The following is a 16,426-nucleotide window of genomic DNA, read 5'->3' as shown; positions in this document are numbered from 1 at the left end:
ATAAAGTAAAACTTTAATGTGTATTTAGTTAAGAGGAGGGGCTTGTGAAGTCTCATGTGCTCTCACTAGCACCAGAATGTGACAGAGCTGAAAGGGGGCCTTAGAGATCATTTGGTCCAAAGCATTCCTTTTACAGGTGAGAAAAATAAGGGGGCCAGTGTTGTGGCTCAGCAGGTTTAAGCCGCTACCTGCAAGGCCAGCATTCCATAAGAGCACTGGTTTGACTCCCAGCAGCTCCATTTGCCTAATCCAGCTCCCTGCTAATGTGCTAGCCCTTTGGTGAATGAACCTGGGGATGAAAGATCTCTCTTCCTCTCCCTCTCTCTATTTCAGATACATAAATAAATTTTAAAAAAAAAAAAGAAATAAAGAAAAAAACTAACTTGTGCAAAATAGTAGCCAAGTTGAAATTATATCTTGTGTCACATCACTTACAATGTGTGTCCCTTTAACTATGCTATGTAGCTTTCACCATGTTTCACTTACTTACTCTCTAACATTGAGCTGCATTTGAATTTTATAATGAAAATAGGAGAAACAGGTTGGTATATGCACAGGCACAGGTATATTTAAACCTAAGGCTTTCAAACATCAAGAGTTGCTAAAATTCTGCCACAGTGCCATGTGGATTACTCTGTTCTTTTCAGTGACTATAGATGTTGCTGGATTCATTTTCACATATGAACACTTTGTGTATAAAAATGAAGGGCTTGATGTATGGCCTTTTGTAAATTCAAAGCAAAGAAATTGAAGATATATGTAGCTATATATATATATATATATATAACTTAGGAAAGTTAAGTGTTTTACCTTGAAGGAAATAAAAGTGATTTCCAGAAATATTGAGTAGCTTGTAATTGTTTTAAAAGTACTCATGCAGATATCTTAAAGGTAATGAATTTTTAAAGGTAGTAATCGATGTTTAAGACTATTTGACTATTGGGGCAGGTGTTTGTCATAGCAGGTAAAACACTGTTCGAGACACCCACATACCCTATCAGAGTGCCTGGGTTTGACCCCCAGCTCTGCTCCCCATTCCAGCTTCCTGCTAAATCAGACTCTGGGAGGCAGCAGAGGTTGGCTCAAGTACTTGGGTCCCTGCCACCCATGTGGAAGACCCAGATGGAATTCCCAGCTCCTGGCTTCAGCCTGGCCCAGATTTGGCAGTTGTGGGCATTTGGAGAGTGAATCAATGGATGGGAGATCTCTCTCTGTGTTTGTTCTTTATTTGTCTCTCTCCTCTCCCCTTCCCCTGTCCTATCTGCTTCCCAAATGTTTGTCAAAGATAATATTTGATTCTAGAAGTATACTGAATTACAATTAAGCATAGGATTTTATCTGCCTTCAAAATATTGTTGAAATGCCTTCATATAGGGTATATAATATCTTAGTGGTTGACCAAAAACTTGGCTAATAGGAATTACAATTAGATCACACCTTAAAAAATTCAAAATATGTTTCATGACCTAGAAGAGCTGATAAAATCAACTTCCTGACCTTATCTCTCATTCTGCTCAAGTCACGCTGATCTTTGCTGTTCCCAAAACATACCAGACACACTTCCGTGCCACAGACTGCATTTGCTATTTCCTTGACTTGAAATCTGTTCTCCCAGCTATCCACATTATTTAGCGCATGCAGGTCCTGAAATATAAATTCATCAAAGAGATCTTTCTTAACCATTCTGTCTAAATAGCACCACCACCATCCCACCCCCTTCCATGTCACTATAACTTAGAATTACCCAACTTCTTCAACACTTTTGACATTTTGAGGTACTTAATTCTGTTACCCACTAGTTGACAGGAGCATCCTCTCCTTCTCTGTCTTCCAAGCCTTCAACCTCCACCAATTGTTAAAAGTGTGTACAGACATTTTTAAAAATTTATTTATTTGAAAGGCAGGGAAACAGAGAGAGAGAGACAGAGAAAGCGAGAAACAGATGGAGAGAGAGCTTCCATCTGCTGGTTCATTCCCCAAATGCCTGTAACAGTCAGGACTGGGCCAGGTAGAAGCCAGGAGCCAGGAACTCCATTGGGTCTCCCACATGGGTGACAGGGATCCAAGGACATTGGCCATCAACTGTTGCCTCCCAGGTTGCACCACATTAACAACAAGCATTAATCTAGACAAATATAGAAAACAGAAAATATTTGAGATTGCTACTCAAAATCAAATTTTATTCACTAAAAAAATGTACTCAAGTGGTTACAACCCTCAGGATATCAACCCTCTTTCTCAATAAGTCAACTTTTGGTCATTGATCAGTTTTTTGTTGATGTTTTTCATTTTTAGCGGTTTCTGAATAAGCATCATTCATCTAATCAGTAGTTGGATACATATCCTGTTTACACTGCAGTAGCACAAAAATAAACGGTTATATAGAGAGTCATGTTAAACATCTGCTTTACTCTGCAATGCATTGATTTCTATGAACTCTACATTTGTCTTAAATTAATGTTTGTTTACATTATCTCTTGGAAAAAAATTGGCACTGCAGGTGCTTTGCTTAATCATAGGTGTGCTTTCAAATAGAATCACCACTAATTCATAAAAATTCTTTTAGACTAATAGAAGAATAGGAACATAAAACCCCTAAAAAGTTATGTAGACATTGCTTTAGACCATGGCAGTATTTTGTTGGTGTACAGCCTATTCATTTTTTAAAGTCTCTTAGCTTAATAATTAATTTTATTAGCCAACCACGTTATCTTAAAATTAAACATGCTATTTTTAAGCAAAACCTTTTATGCCCTGTTTAAAATATAGAATATGTCAAACAAAACTTTGCACTTCAGTTAAAATTTTCATTCCCCAAACAACCTTAGATTGCAAACAAAAATAACAAAAAAAATATTTAGGAGAGCTTATGAACTGAGCTGAAATGAAAGAAAATGCTTATAATAGATTTACACATTTCTCATAATTTTTTTCTGCTTATTCTCTCTTTTTTTTTTTTTTACAAAGATCTCAACAGCAATGGATTCATTTGTGACTATGAACTTCATGAGCTTTTCAAGGAAGCTAATATGCCACTACCAGGATATAAAGTGAGAGAAATTATTCAGAAACTCATGTTGGATGGTGATAGGAATAAAGATGGAAAGATAAGTTTTGATGAATTTGTTTATGTAAGTATGTGAAAATTCACAATTACTAGAAGTAATGATTGTTTCTTTGTCTAGTGGGATCTTGGAACTCTTTAAGTTGCTCAATATATTCAATAAGTACTGTTAGTTCTTTTGGCCACAAGAATATCTTTAACAAAACAATTGAAAAAAGATCACAGAAACAAATGAACGCCACAGTGCTCACCATGGAAGGTGAAGAATCATTCATTAAGTGACGTTTTTCAGGGTGCTAAATGACTTCCCTGAAGTGTTCTTTCTCCTGTGGTGAACAGTGTGCCCCCAAGTTTTAATGATACACCTGACTCACAGTCTTGGAAGCTTCCAGAACTGAACTTTCTGATTAACAAGATGTTTTCTGTTCTTGTGGTGGTGGTATTGAACTGTACCATTTTCTCTGGGGTGATCATTTTGATAACTAAAAGTTAGAGGCATATCTTTTTAGTCCATTTACATTTTTGTTTTCTTCTCTATTATGAAATACTTCTCAAGGCTAGAGGATGATTTCTTAATTCTTTTATCCTCAATATACCTACTTTCATCTTCCATGTTTAATGCCTAGAGAGTATACAATGGCACTTTAAAAAGTTCTTGGAGGGGCCGGCGCTGTGGCATACCCGGTAAAGCCACTGTCTGCAGTGCCAGCATCCCATATGAACACCAGTTTGAGTCTCGGCTGCTGCACTTCTAATCCAGCTCCCTGTGCTAATGTGTCTGGGAAAGCAGTAGAAGATGACCCAAGTGCTTGGGACCCTGCACCCAAATGGGAGACCAATAAAGCTCCTGGCTTCAGCCTGGCCCAGCCCTGGCCATTGCAGCCAGTTAGGGAGAGAACCAGTGGATGGAAGATCTCACTATCTCTCTCTCTTCCTCTCTCTCTCTAACTCTACCTTTCAAACAAATGAAATAAATCTTTAAAAAAAAGTTCATGGAAAAATGGAATTAAAAGAGAAATGTATTTTGGTGTAAAAATTATTGAAATTGGGCCGGCGCCGCGGCTCACTAGGCTAATCCTCCGCCTAGCGGCGCCGGCACACCGGGTTCTAGTCCCGGTCGGGGAGCCGGATTCTGTCCCGGTTGCCCCTCTTCCAGGCCAGCTCTCTGCTGTGGCCCGGGAGTGCAGTGGAGGATGGCCCAGGTGCTTGGGCCCTGCACCCCATGGGAGACCAGGAAAAGCACCTGGCTCCTGGCTCCTGGCTCCTGCCATCGGATCAGCGTGGTGCGCCGGCCGCAGCGCGCCGGCCGCGGCGGCCATTGGAGGGTGAACCAACGGCAAAGGAAGACCTTTCTCTCTGTCTCTCTCTCTCACTGTCCACTCTGCCTGTCAAAAAAAAAAAAAAAATATTGAAATTGATATTTAAGGTTGTTTTGTTTTTTTTTTTTTTTTTTTTTGGTAGCATGCCTTTTCCATGAACTTTTTGAAGTTCCCTCTTGTGTGTAGCAAGGGTACTTTATTGAAACCTAACTCACAGCTGCCAATAATTAAGGTCTAGGATTTCTAGCCATTTTTAATCTATCTTTACTGACAAAGTATTCGAGGTATATACTAAAAAATAGCTGTTGCCTCTTCCCTTAATTAGGTACATCCTTTAGAGTTTATTTATGTATTTATTATTAATTTCAGGTTGAGTTGGACTAGATGTTACTAGGCATTCCTTTAAGTATATTGGAAACTCTTAATTAGTGCCTAATATCGATCCCAAACTTCTAGCCCTCTGATGTTCCTTTTCACTGGTTTATTTTTGCCCCAAGACAGCCGAGATTATAACATATGCTCCCCTCAGTAACTGTGGCTCACTATAGCAAGTGAAATCATCTCCAATTAGAACTAACTCTTTTAGAACACTCTAGGAGTTCCAGAAGCAAACTGACTGAATATCCACTCGGCTGACAGCATCTTTGGGAGGTGCTTTTTGTTTTTAAAATGTAGACTTGTATCACAATTATAAAGTTATAGTCCTTGTAATTTCCTTTTGAAATACTGATTTCTTCTCACTGTTTCTGTCTCCAGTTGTGGCTTTTTGTTTTGAATTCTATGTTCAATAGTAAGTTGCAGTTGATTTGGAATTTGAGCACTTGCATGTCCTCTGATGTATAACTTGCTCCCCTTGTAACTGCATGTTTATTTGTGGATTTAAAGCAGCTCAGAGCAGCAGTTAACTGTGATTGGTTGGTTTTGATACAATTTATAGTTCAGAGTTTTTTAATTTACTGGAAATAATGGACCTAAATCATTAAGATTTGCCAGTATTATTACACACAACATTGTCGATGTCTTTGAAAAAAGATGATCTTGGGGAAATTTTAAAATTTTGTACATTTTGAAAAATTGCAGTTTCCATGGAGCTTTTTGTGGCTTTCAAGGGAGGAGATGTGATTGCCTTAGTAAGGAAATACCATCCATTTTGGCAATACCAAGGAATTTTTTTAAAAAAAATACAACATTAATGAGGACATTTTAGTTTAAAATATACATTTGAGAATTGGAAGGAATCAATATGTTTACACACCTCCATTTTTCAGAGTACAAGAAACTAACAAATTTAGGTTCCTGAAAAAGGAAGTGATTTGCCCAACGTTACACAGGGCAGTCTTGACTTTTTTCAGTTACCTTCTTGCTATATTCAAGAAATTTGGAATATGGAGAGCAAAGTAACTTGCCTGATATTTCAGATTGGTGCTGCCATGACTGTACGTGAAAGCAAGAAAGGAGTTTAACCAAAGGTCTGTCCATACCCATTTGCTTTGTCATCAACGAAACATCTTACACCTTGTAAAGCAAAATCAAAGTAGGGTTTAGTTATCCAAGAAACAGGAAGCCTGTTATTCCTGTCAGGTATTAGAATGAGCAAATGGAAATGCACATGTTCTTACATAGTAGGTTTTTGGTTGTTACGTAAATTGCTGCTAAGAAGTGTTAACCACAATCCAAGCTAGACACCAAATCAGTTTACTATGCTGATTTTAGAGAAGAATATGAGGGGCTTCAAAATGGTTAATTAATTCCATTTTTCCATGAACTTTCTGAAGTCCCCCCCTTCACCGCCCCCCCCCCGTGTTAATGTCTGTGAGTGTGGGTTTGTTAATCAGCTTTTCTTTGCTTTAAATAAAATGCCTAAGAGGAGCTGCTAAGGAGGGAAGAAGGGTTATTTCAGCTTATGGTTGGGAGGTTCACAGTCCAAGGTTGGGTGACCCCATTGGTTTGGGCATCTGTAAAGTCGCAGCATGGCAAAGGGACAATCACATGGTGAGCCAGGAAGCAGAGGGAGGGAGGGTGGGAGGTGCTTTCTCTGCTTATATAAATCAACTTTCTCATGAACACTACCTTTTGAGGGTATGCCCCCATGACCTGAAGACCTCTCTCCAGGTCCACCTACTGGTCATGATAATCAGATTATGTTTCTACCCTTAATCCATCAGTCTATTAACCATTAGTATAAGACTTTGGGGTTTAAGCCCCTGCATGAGTTTGGGGAGCCGACTCTTACTCAAATCATAACAGTCAGAAAAGACTCAGGGGCAGGCATTTGGCACAATGGTGAAGACATTGTTTTGGACAACCACACCTCATAGCAGAGTTCCAGTCCCAGCTCCTCCAGCTCCAATGCAGCTTCCTGCTCCTGGGCACTCTGTAGGCAACAGGTGATGGTCCCTGCCACTCATGTGAGAGACCTGAATTGAGTTTCAAGCTCCTGGCTTTGTCCTGGCTCAGCCATAGCTGTTGCAGGCATCTGGGAAGTGAAGCAGTGGGTAGAAGATCTCTGTCTCTCTGTCTCACCCCCTCTCTCTGCCTTTTAAATAAAGAGGAAGGAAAGAAAGAACAGCCAGCATTTGAAACATCTGCATCCCATGTCCAAACACCAGTTCCTGTTCTGGCTCTTCTGCTTCTGATCCAGCTGCCTGCTAATGAACCTGGGTGGCGGCAGATAATGACCCAAGTATTTGTATTCCTGTCACCCACGTGAAAGAGCCCCGTGAAGTTCCAGGCTTCTAGCCTTAGCCTGGCACAACCCCAGCTGTTACAGTCAGTCATTTGCCAAGTGAACCAGCAGATTGATCGATCTGTCTCTCCCCCATTTCCATTCTGTCTTTCAAATAAATGAAAACTTTTTTAAAAAAAGAAAGAACTCTCAATATTTTATTTAACCTTCAGATAGGAAAATCAAGTTTAACACGCTACTCTTGTTTCATCTAAGCGTTTCAAAACTAAGTTGCTGGGTTTTTACACTTATAGCCGGAATGTTTTTCTTTGATAGTTTAAGACTAGTTTGCCAATAAGTTCATTCAGCAGAGATGGCTGCGTTAAACTCTTTATTTTCACAATGAGAAGCTTCTTTTTGCACAACAGTAATAACTCATTGACCTTTGTCAGGACTTTTGCTAATGGTACCAACTTCATAGGAATAAAGAACTTAATATAAGTAAGAGTCTTAGCATACAGTAAGTATTATATAGGTGTTGTTGTGGTAGTTGCTTAAAAAAAAAAAAGATAGTATTTTCCAGTTGTTACTAGGTTTGGGCCTGCAACTGGATTTTTCCCCAGCCCCCCCCCCCCCAAAAAAAGAGGAAAACTTCAAACCTGCTGCTTTGGAAACAAGCCCCAAACACTGGAAACCTTCAGTATATTTTTGCATTTCTTTCTGAAATCTTTCCTTCTTCAGTCAGACGCCTGTGGGTTTTTTTTTTTTTTTTTTTTGGTTTGGCCACCAGTTCTATCCTGAGCTAACTCCGGGGTCAAAAGAAGTCAAAAGAAGTTAGCTGGTGCTGAGTCTTTGAGAGAAAGGCACTGACACTTATAAAACAAATAATAAATGCATATATTCCATAAAAGAGATTGAAAAAATGTATAGAACAAGACTGGATAGTGTCTCCTGAGAAAAGTACACCAAGAATTTGTTCACAGATGATAAAGCAAGTCCTTCCTCTTGGAAGGAAAACAGCACAAAACAGTGAGCTCATTAGTATCACAATGGGCAGCTTTGAAAAGATTCATTGAGAAGACTCCAGCACAGTAGTCCGCCTTGTGCTATCTCTGATTTCGGAGATTTTTTAAATCTAAGGAACAGAAGAAAATACCATGAAACTGAAATGTTAAGCTTAGCTGAAATAATTTATTTAAAAATATTTAGAAAATGCAGATCATTTAACTTCCATGAGACAATTGGAATTGTAACAGATTTAATTATGGTTTGGCTGGTTATGTCCAAGCATCAGGAATTTTACTGGAACTATGTAAATAATTGCATTAGGATAATATACAGCAAAAACATTCTGGTTTGGGTTTTTGCTTGAATTACTCCTCTTTTCTACAATGTTTACAAATTTGCATTCCTTGTTTCAACTGAAATTGTAATCATTGAAAGCGCCTCATTTTCAGAGGTAACTGATCCTTGAAACAAAAGCACCAATAAGAAAAATGACTTTTCCTGTGTCATTCTGTGGGCAGTAACATTTTTTGCCATGAGGTCAGCATCCCATATTGGAGCAACAGTTCGAGTCCCTGCTGCTCCACTTCCAGTTCAACTCCCTCCTAACATGCCTGGGAAGACCACAGAGAATGCCACCCACATAGGAGACCTGAATGGAGCTACTGGCTCCCAGCTTCAGCCTGGCCCAGCGCTGGCTGGTGTGGCCATTGGAGAGTAAACTATGGGATGGAAGATCTCTCTCTCTTTCTCTCTCCCTCCTACTTCCACTCCTTTTCCTCTCTCTGCCACTCTGCCTTGTAAATTAAAATGTAATTCCTTTTTTAAAAAGATAAATTTAGACTAAAAAATAAGATTGTAGGGCCGGCGCCATGACTCAATAGGCTAATCCTCCGCCTTGTGACGCCAGCACTCCAGGTTCTAGTCCTGGTCGGGGCGCCGGATTCTGTCCCGGTTGCCCCTCTTCCAGGCCAGCTCTCTGCTGTGGCCCGGGAGTGCAGTGGAGGATGGTCCAAGTGCTTGGGCCCTGCACCCCATGGGAGACCAGGAGAAGCACCTGGCTCCTGCCTTCGGGTCCGCGCGGTGCGCCAGCTGCAGCGCGCTGGCCGTGGCGACCATTGGAGGGTGAACCAACGGCAAAGGAAGACCTTTCTCTCTGTCTCTCTCTCACTGTCCACTCTGCCTGTAAAAAAAAAAAAATCAGATTGTAAGTAAAAATAATTTTAAAAATTTGAAAATTGCCAGGAATGCATGAGTCCCCTCCACACTATTGACACTTAGAGTCAGTATAATGGCCATAGAGGAGGAAGGGTGATTTCACTGGTTGTGTGCAGGATTCAGAGTAGTGTGTGTGTGTCCATATGCATTTACATGTAGATAAGCACCCCTTACACACATACATACATTCTAAAGTTTTCCCATTAAAAGTACAGGTATAGCAGCAAATCACAATCATGCAAATAGAGTAAGCTTGATTTTTGTACACTTATTGCTTACTATTTGCCTAAATAAAATTGTGCTTGTGAGTCCAAGAGAAGTCAGGACTTAAGAAAGTAACAAGAAAAAATGACCTTGTCATAGGGCCACTGACTATACATAAAGTCACTTTCTCTAGGTAAATTAATTATTCAAAGGTGCCTTCCTGAAAAGACTAAATGTAAAAAAACAAAAACAAAAACAAAACAAAAAAAACAACACTCCTTCCTTCCACCTGACATAGTCTTTGTGGAAGACACAGGGCTTGGCTAGTATAGCCTGTGCTGGATTTCAGCTTCTGCTCATGGCTACCCCGAGGGATAGAACCAGAACTGACCCTGTTCTATGAACTTCAGACATAGGTTGCATCCCTCTACGACGTGTATCTATTTCTCAGTAATGCCAAAGGCCTTTGAGTTCTTTTGCATTTGTTCAGCAACTTTTCCATTACAGTCACATGTTTCTTTTGATGAGTCCATTTAAATGGGGTTCTAAACAGCATTTAAAGAGTTGTGTAAAGTTACTCCATCTTGCTCTTGTTTGACTGGAGGTGGCTAATTTAGTCATGCACATTGGTAGATCAGTAATAAATTTGCAGTTAAGTAAATGCTGGTATTTAGAAAATATATATACAGGGGCCAGCATTATGGCACAACAGGTTAAGCTGCTGCTTAGGACACCAGCATCCTATGTTGGAATGCCAGTTTGAGTCAGGCCTATTCTGCTTCTCATTCAGCTCGCTGCTAATGCACCTGGGAAGGCAGCAGATGATGGCCACGTACTTGGGCCCCTTCCACCCACAGGAGAGACTAGGATGATGTTCCTGGCTCCTGATTCCAGCTTGGCACTACCCCAGCTGTTGTGGCCATTTGGGGAGTGAGCCAGCTGATGGAAGATCTCTCAGTCTCTCTCTGTCACTCTGCCTTTCCAATAAATAAAATCTTTTAAGAAAAAAATATAGAGAGACCTTTAGAATACCCATCTGTTCAATCAAATGTTTATATGAGGATATGAAATTTGCTTTGTAACCACCTGCTTTTGTGTAATTGGAATGTGCAACTTAACTTCATTAGCCATGTTTCATACTGTGAAGAGAAGCTGGACTTCATAAATGCCCAGACTAGACAATCACTGAAGTCTCTTTAGTGTGTCTATTCTTGATAGTCATCTATTACTGCTAACCTAACACCATTTGTCACCATATTTTTCTATAAGTTTTGATTGAATCAACCCTCACTGAGCTACCCCATGACAGCACAAAATAGATTTTGTGGAGGCATACATTTTTATCTTTCTTTGCACTAAGAATTGAGGAAAAGAACAAAGCCTTCCTAATTGGTACAAAATTAACATTTACCTGTTCCTTTGAACCCCACTGAGTTTTGGCTTAAAAGTGCAATCAATGCATGTAGCACTTAATATTTTTGACAAGTGTGTGCAATTGACTTTTGGCGCTTCATTTCCATAGCAGTGATGTGGTACTTCTTGAGCCTTTCCTATACTCAAGCCCCGGTTTCCTTTGAACACTCATCACCTGTAGAAAAAAAGTGGGTGATAACATATAAAAGGAGATAAATTGCTTATTGTTGTATGTGCTGTAGATTGTGAACCAACAAAATTATTTTACTTAATAGATTTTTCAAGAGGTGAAAAGCAGTGACATTGCCAAAACCTTCCGCAAAGCAATCAACAGGAAAGAAGGGATTTGCGCTCTGGGAGGAACTTCAGAATTATCCAGTGAAGGAACACAGCATTCTTACTCAGGTACTACTTTCACATGCATTGGGTTTACAAAGTAAACTAATATGGTGGGTGCTCTTAGGTGAAAGAGAGGCTCTAGAGAAATATTTTTTTCCTAATTAAGAATCCAGAAGAAGTCCTTTGTGATATGTATGTGGTTTAGGATGAACATTTACCATAAAGACATTACAAGTATTTATTGTATGACTTTGTTAACTTGCAAGAGACTTGATATGAGGGTACTTCAAAAAGGTCATGGAAAATGGATTTTAAAATAAGCTGCTAAAAATTTTTGAAATGCGGTGCTGTCACTGTGGTGTAGCAGGTTAAGCTGCCATCTGCAGCACCAGCATCCCATATGGGTGCCGGTTCGAGTGCTAGCTGCTCCACTTCTGATCCAGCTCCCTGCTAATGTACTTGAGAAAGCAGTTGGGAGATGGCTCAAGGGCTTGATTCCCTGTACCCACATAGGAGACCAAGGAGAGACTCCTGGCTTTGGTCTGGCCCAGCCCTGGCCATTGTGGCCATTCGGGGTGTTGACCATCAGCTGGAAGATCTATATCCCTCTCTCTAACTTTGCCTTTCAAATAAGTAAATCTTTTTTAAAAAATTGTTTTTGGAATACAGGCATATGAGGGATTTCAAAAAGTTTATGAAATGTGCATGTTATATAAAACCTATGCATGGCATTCAAAAAATTTTTGCACCAACCAAAATTATCTTTTAATTCCACTTTTCCATGAACTTTTTTTTGAAGTACCCTTATACTTATAATGCTAGGTTTTGTCATAATGAAGTTCTACCGTAAAGTCATTTTTCAAGAATTTTGAAGAGTAGCTTCTCTAAGGATCAATTAACTTGCTCTATTCCATTTGTTAATTTTGGAATTCCTGTGCTTCCTAGTATCTGGGTTTACAAAGAGGATAACCAAATGTTTGTGAAACATTAACTTTCAGCACTACCATAGGAACTACTTTAGAGTCTAAAGTCAAACATTTAGCCTAGAGTATGAACTAATATCTTGTTATTTAATATAATTTTAGAGGAAGAGAAATATGCTTTTGTTAACTGGATAAACAAAGCTTTGGAAAATGATCCTGACTGCAGACATGTTATACCAATGAACCCAAATACCGATGACCTGTTCAAAGCTGTTGGTGACGGGATCGTGCTTTGGTAAGGCGATAGCTTGATCTATATCCAGATTTCCAGAGAAATACTTCCACATAATTGGTCTGTTTGTTTCTGGATGCCTGCCAGCTTCACCTTGGGAAATAATTAAAATGGAAAATCATCCACATTCTGCCTTTTTCATTTCACCCCTCGATCTATTCCTGAACCTAAAATTCAGTCATAGATTGGGGACCTCTTTAAAAGGAAGTGCTCAGCTCTCATTATCTTCTCATCACTGAGCATGGAGGACATTATAACTTTGTTGAGCATAAGTATGTCAGTATCTATTCTGATGTATCATAGCTTCCAGTAAGAAAAAAAAGAGGCTACTACTCTTCAGTTCCTACCCTCCAATGACCTATTTCTGTTGCTCTTGCCCCAGAGTCAACAGTGAAGTTTTTCATAGAAATAAGTATAGCTTCGCCTATGCAGAAAAAAAAATTTAGGACAGTATTATAAACATCTAAAATGTTAGAGTCTAACTTCTAATTTTACTAAATGAGAAGATTATTTTTAATAAGAAGAGACTCATTTTCGGAGTAAGATCTTATCTGTTTTAACCCTTATTCTTTAAGGGTTTTTTTTTTTTTCCCAGTATCCAAGTTATTCATTCTCATAAGAGGATGTGAAAAATACAAAAAAAATTAAAATTAGAAAATGTGATTCAGTCTTCTTCTTGGGATACCCAACTATTATAAATATTTTGGTTTGTATTAATTTGCCTTTTTGGTATGTATAGTTTTTTGTGATCACCATGATAAAAGTCATCTATATCCTGCATTTGATTTTTTTGTTTCAGTAAGATGATCAACCTTTCGGTTCCTGATACAATTGATGAAAGAGCCATCAACAAGAAGAAACTGACACCCTTCATCATTCAGGTAGGCATTGTTTTCCCCTCCCTCCCTCCAGCAAACTACTACTTGAGGACCTATTCTGTAGACTATGGAGCCTGCCCCTTCTATGTTCTCACTTACTCCTCAGTAACAGCTCTAAGGTTGGAATTATTATCCAGATCTTACAAAGAGAGCTGGGGCTGAAGTGCATGTTGGACCTGAGGCTCAAATCTCTAACTCCAATAACCTATGTTATTTTCTCTATACAATGTGTTCAAAGATTGCAGAAATAAGAAAAAATAGTTCAGATCTTAAATCACTGGCATGCTTTGGAATGGAGTACTAGACTATTAGCAAAAATTCCCTCAGGCAAAGAGCATGCCTTGGAATGTGGAAACTAATAAATTCTGGAGCTCTTTCAGGTGTGTGCAATACTGTTGATCTCTCATTTAGGCTTTTTTAGAAGTATAACACTTTATTCACATAGATACATTTAATCTGGTCACTTACCCTTTTCCTATAGTGTTAGTGTACTTCAAGAGGGACCAAATAAAAATATCAAGTTAACTTCCCAGGAAATTCTGCTAAAGATAGTAAAAAGGAAAAAAAAAAAGACCGAGATTATTTTTAGCTTTGCTTTTTGAACACTGAAGTCTAGAATTTATTCCCTGTGGATCATATATGGCTAAAGTTAATACAGGATATTAATTTCCTCATTGAGTGTTATTCTCAGTGACGAGAGAGGTAGACTGCTAAAAAACAGAAAGATCAAAAAGCAAGTGTATAATTTGGCTGTCTCACAGGAAAACTTGAACTTGGCACTGAACTCGGCTTCTGCCATTGGATGTCATGTTGTAAACATTGGTGCGGAGGATTTGCGAGCTGGGAAACCTCATCTGGTTTTGGGACTGCTTTGGCAGATCATTAAAATCGGTTTGTTCGCTGACATTGAATTAAGCAGGAATGAAGGTAATGGAATGCAGTTGTTATTTTGAAAGTTATTTATTACTTCATTTTCTTCTGGTTTTGCAGACTGTCATGCTTTCATTTAATTGAGGCGATCAGATGATAACTAGAATTACCATAAGATAATGTTGTGGAGTTATTCAGGACAACAGCCTAATTGCAACTCTCTCCTTCAGTAGTAATTAACGTTTAGCTGACACTTCAAAATTCACTTTACAATAAAGACACAGTGGTATAGAGAGGTTAAGGAACTTTTGTTACTGAAGTTAAAAATGCGTCTGCCCAAGGGCATGAGAAGGCCAGTCACCAAAGCCAAGGTCTTTTTGTGGAGAGAAAGGTGGTTGCAAGAGTAAGGAGGAGATTCCCCCTGCATTCACCTCTGACTGTGTACTATCTCTTTAAATCCCGCTCCAGTTCTTGCAGGGTGGAGGGGTGGGAGGAGAGTAAGAAATCAGGAGTAATTCTCAAATCAAAGTCCTGAATTAGGGACCTGAGGAAAATCTTTATGGATTAGGTAGGAAGGAGCTAGAATGCAAAACCACTGTCCAGCAAGTTCCGATTGGAGAGGCTTGGAATCTATCAGGCTAGCATGGTGCTGTCATGGCTTTTTGTTTTGTTTTGTTTTGTTTTTAAAGATTTATTTATTTATTTGAAAGTCAGAGTTACACACAGAGAGAGAGAAAGAGAGGTCTTCCATCTGCTGGTTCACTCTCCAATTGGCTGCTACAGCCAGAGCTATGCCAATTCGAAGCCAGAAGCCAGGAGCTTCCTCTGGGTCTACCACATGGGTACAGGGGCCCAGATACTCAGGCCATTTTCTACTGCTTTCCCAGGCCATAGCAGAGAGCTGGATCAGAAGTGGAGCAGCCGAATTGGCGCCCATATGGAATACCAGCACTGCACATGGCAGCTTTGCCCACTATACCACAGCACCTGCCCCGTCATGTTTTTAAGTATATTTCCTTAGAAAGCGGGAACTTAAATGGGTAGTCCATACTATTTTCTTAAGGTCCCAAAATTTGATAGCTGTTTTTTTTCTGCCCTGCCCATACAATCCCTACCCTCAGCTTTACCATTGTATAACATCTCCCATTATTTTTAATATATTTTATATCCTATCATTGGTATAGACTTCTTCAAAACTCTTTTTAAGATTTATTTATTTATTTGAAAGAGTTACAGAGAGAGAGGGAGAGACATATCTTGCATCCGCTGGTTCACTCCCCAAGTGGCTGAAAGGCCAGGCTGGGCCAGGCTGAAATGAAGCCAGGAGCTGGGCCGGCACCACGGCTCACTAGGCTAATCCTCCGCCTTGCGGCGCCGGCACACCAGGTTCTAGTCCCGGTCGGGGCGCCGGATTCTGTCCCGGTTGCCCCTCTTCCAGGCCAGCTCTCTGCTGTGGCCAGGGAGTGCAGTGGAGGATGGCCCAAGTGCTTGGGCCCTGCACCCGCATGGGAGACCGGGAGAAGCACCTGGCTCCTGCCTTCGGGTCCGTGCGGGGTGCCAGCCGCAGCGCACCAGCCGCGGCGGCCATTGGAGGGTGAACCAACGGCAAAGGAAGACCTTTCTCTCTGTCTCTCTCTCTCACTGTCCACTCTGCCTGTAAAAAAAGAAAAGAAAAAAGAAATGAAGCCAGGAGCTTTATCCAAGTCTTCCACATGGGTGACAGGGAATCATCATGCACTTGGGCCGTCTTCCACTGCTTTCCTGGGTACATTAGCAGGGAACTGGGTCGGAAGTGGAGCAGGCAGGACTCGAACCAGCACCCATAAGGGATGCGGTGTCACAGGCGTCAGCTTTACCCGCTATACCACAACACTGGCCCCCTGAAAGTCTTCTAACCTACCCGTGATGGTCTCGCATTTGCTGGGCCAGCAGAAGCATCATCTTTTTTACAGCTTAGGTTTGATATCACATCGCTGATTTATAGGATGCATATGCATATGCCATACAATTGTTGTTGGGTCCCAGCAAGTACTACATTTCCTTCTCCCTGTAAAATGTTGAGCAACAATCCAAACATTCATATTTAATCCAGAACTTCTTAGCATCACCATCTCGATCTCCAGTTAGTTTAGAGAAAAAATATGAGAGTTCTTCAAAAAGTTTGTGGAAAGCTATGCATAGAAAGTTTTGTGGCACAAAGATAAATTTATCTTCAAATTCCATTTTTTCCATAAAC

General features: G+C 40.0%; 1 protein-coding gene across 9 annotated transcripts in view; it reads left to right on the top strand.

Moving 5' to 3' along the window:
- The window catches only part of PLS3 (plastin 3), a 92,326-nt gene that overhangs the window by 60,174 nt on the left and 15,726 nt on the right, over positions 1–16,426 (top strand). For all 9 annotated transcript variants that reach the window (XM_002720237.5, XM_051827279.2, XM_051827280.2 and 6 more), the window contains 5 exons: positions 2,968–3,131; positions 11,164–11,293; positions 12,313–12,445; positions 13,242–13,323; positions 14,082–14,247. In XM_002720237.5, coding sequence (XP_002720283.1) covers positions 2,968–3,131; positions 11,164–11,293; positions 12,313–12,445; positions 13,242–13,323; positions 14,082–14,247 — 675 coding nt within the window. The remainder of the gene's footprint in view (positions 1–2,967; positions 3,132–11,163; positions 11,294–12,312; positions 12,446–13,241; positions 13,324–14,081; positions 14,248–16,426) is intronic.

The sequence above is a fragment of the Oryctolagus cuniculus genome, chromosome X (genome assembly GCF_964237555.1).
Source record: "Oryctolagus cuniculus chromosome X, mOryCun1.1, whole genome shotgun sequence".
In the NCBI taxonomy this organism is placed as follows: Eukaryota; Metazoa; Chordata; class Mammalia; order Lagomorpha; family Leporidae; genus Oryctolagus; species Oryctolagus cuniculus.
This window is presented reverse-complemented; position numbering and strand designations above follow the sequence as displayed.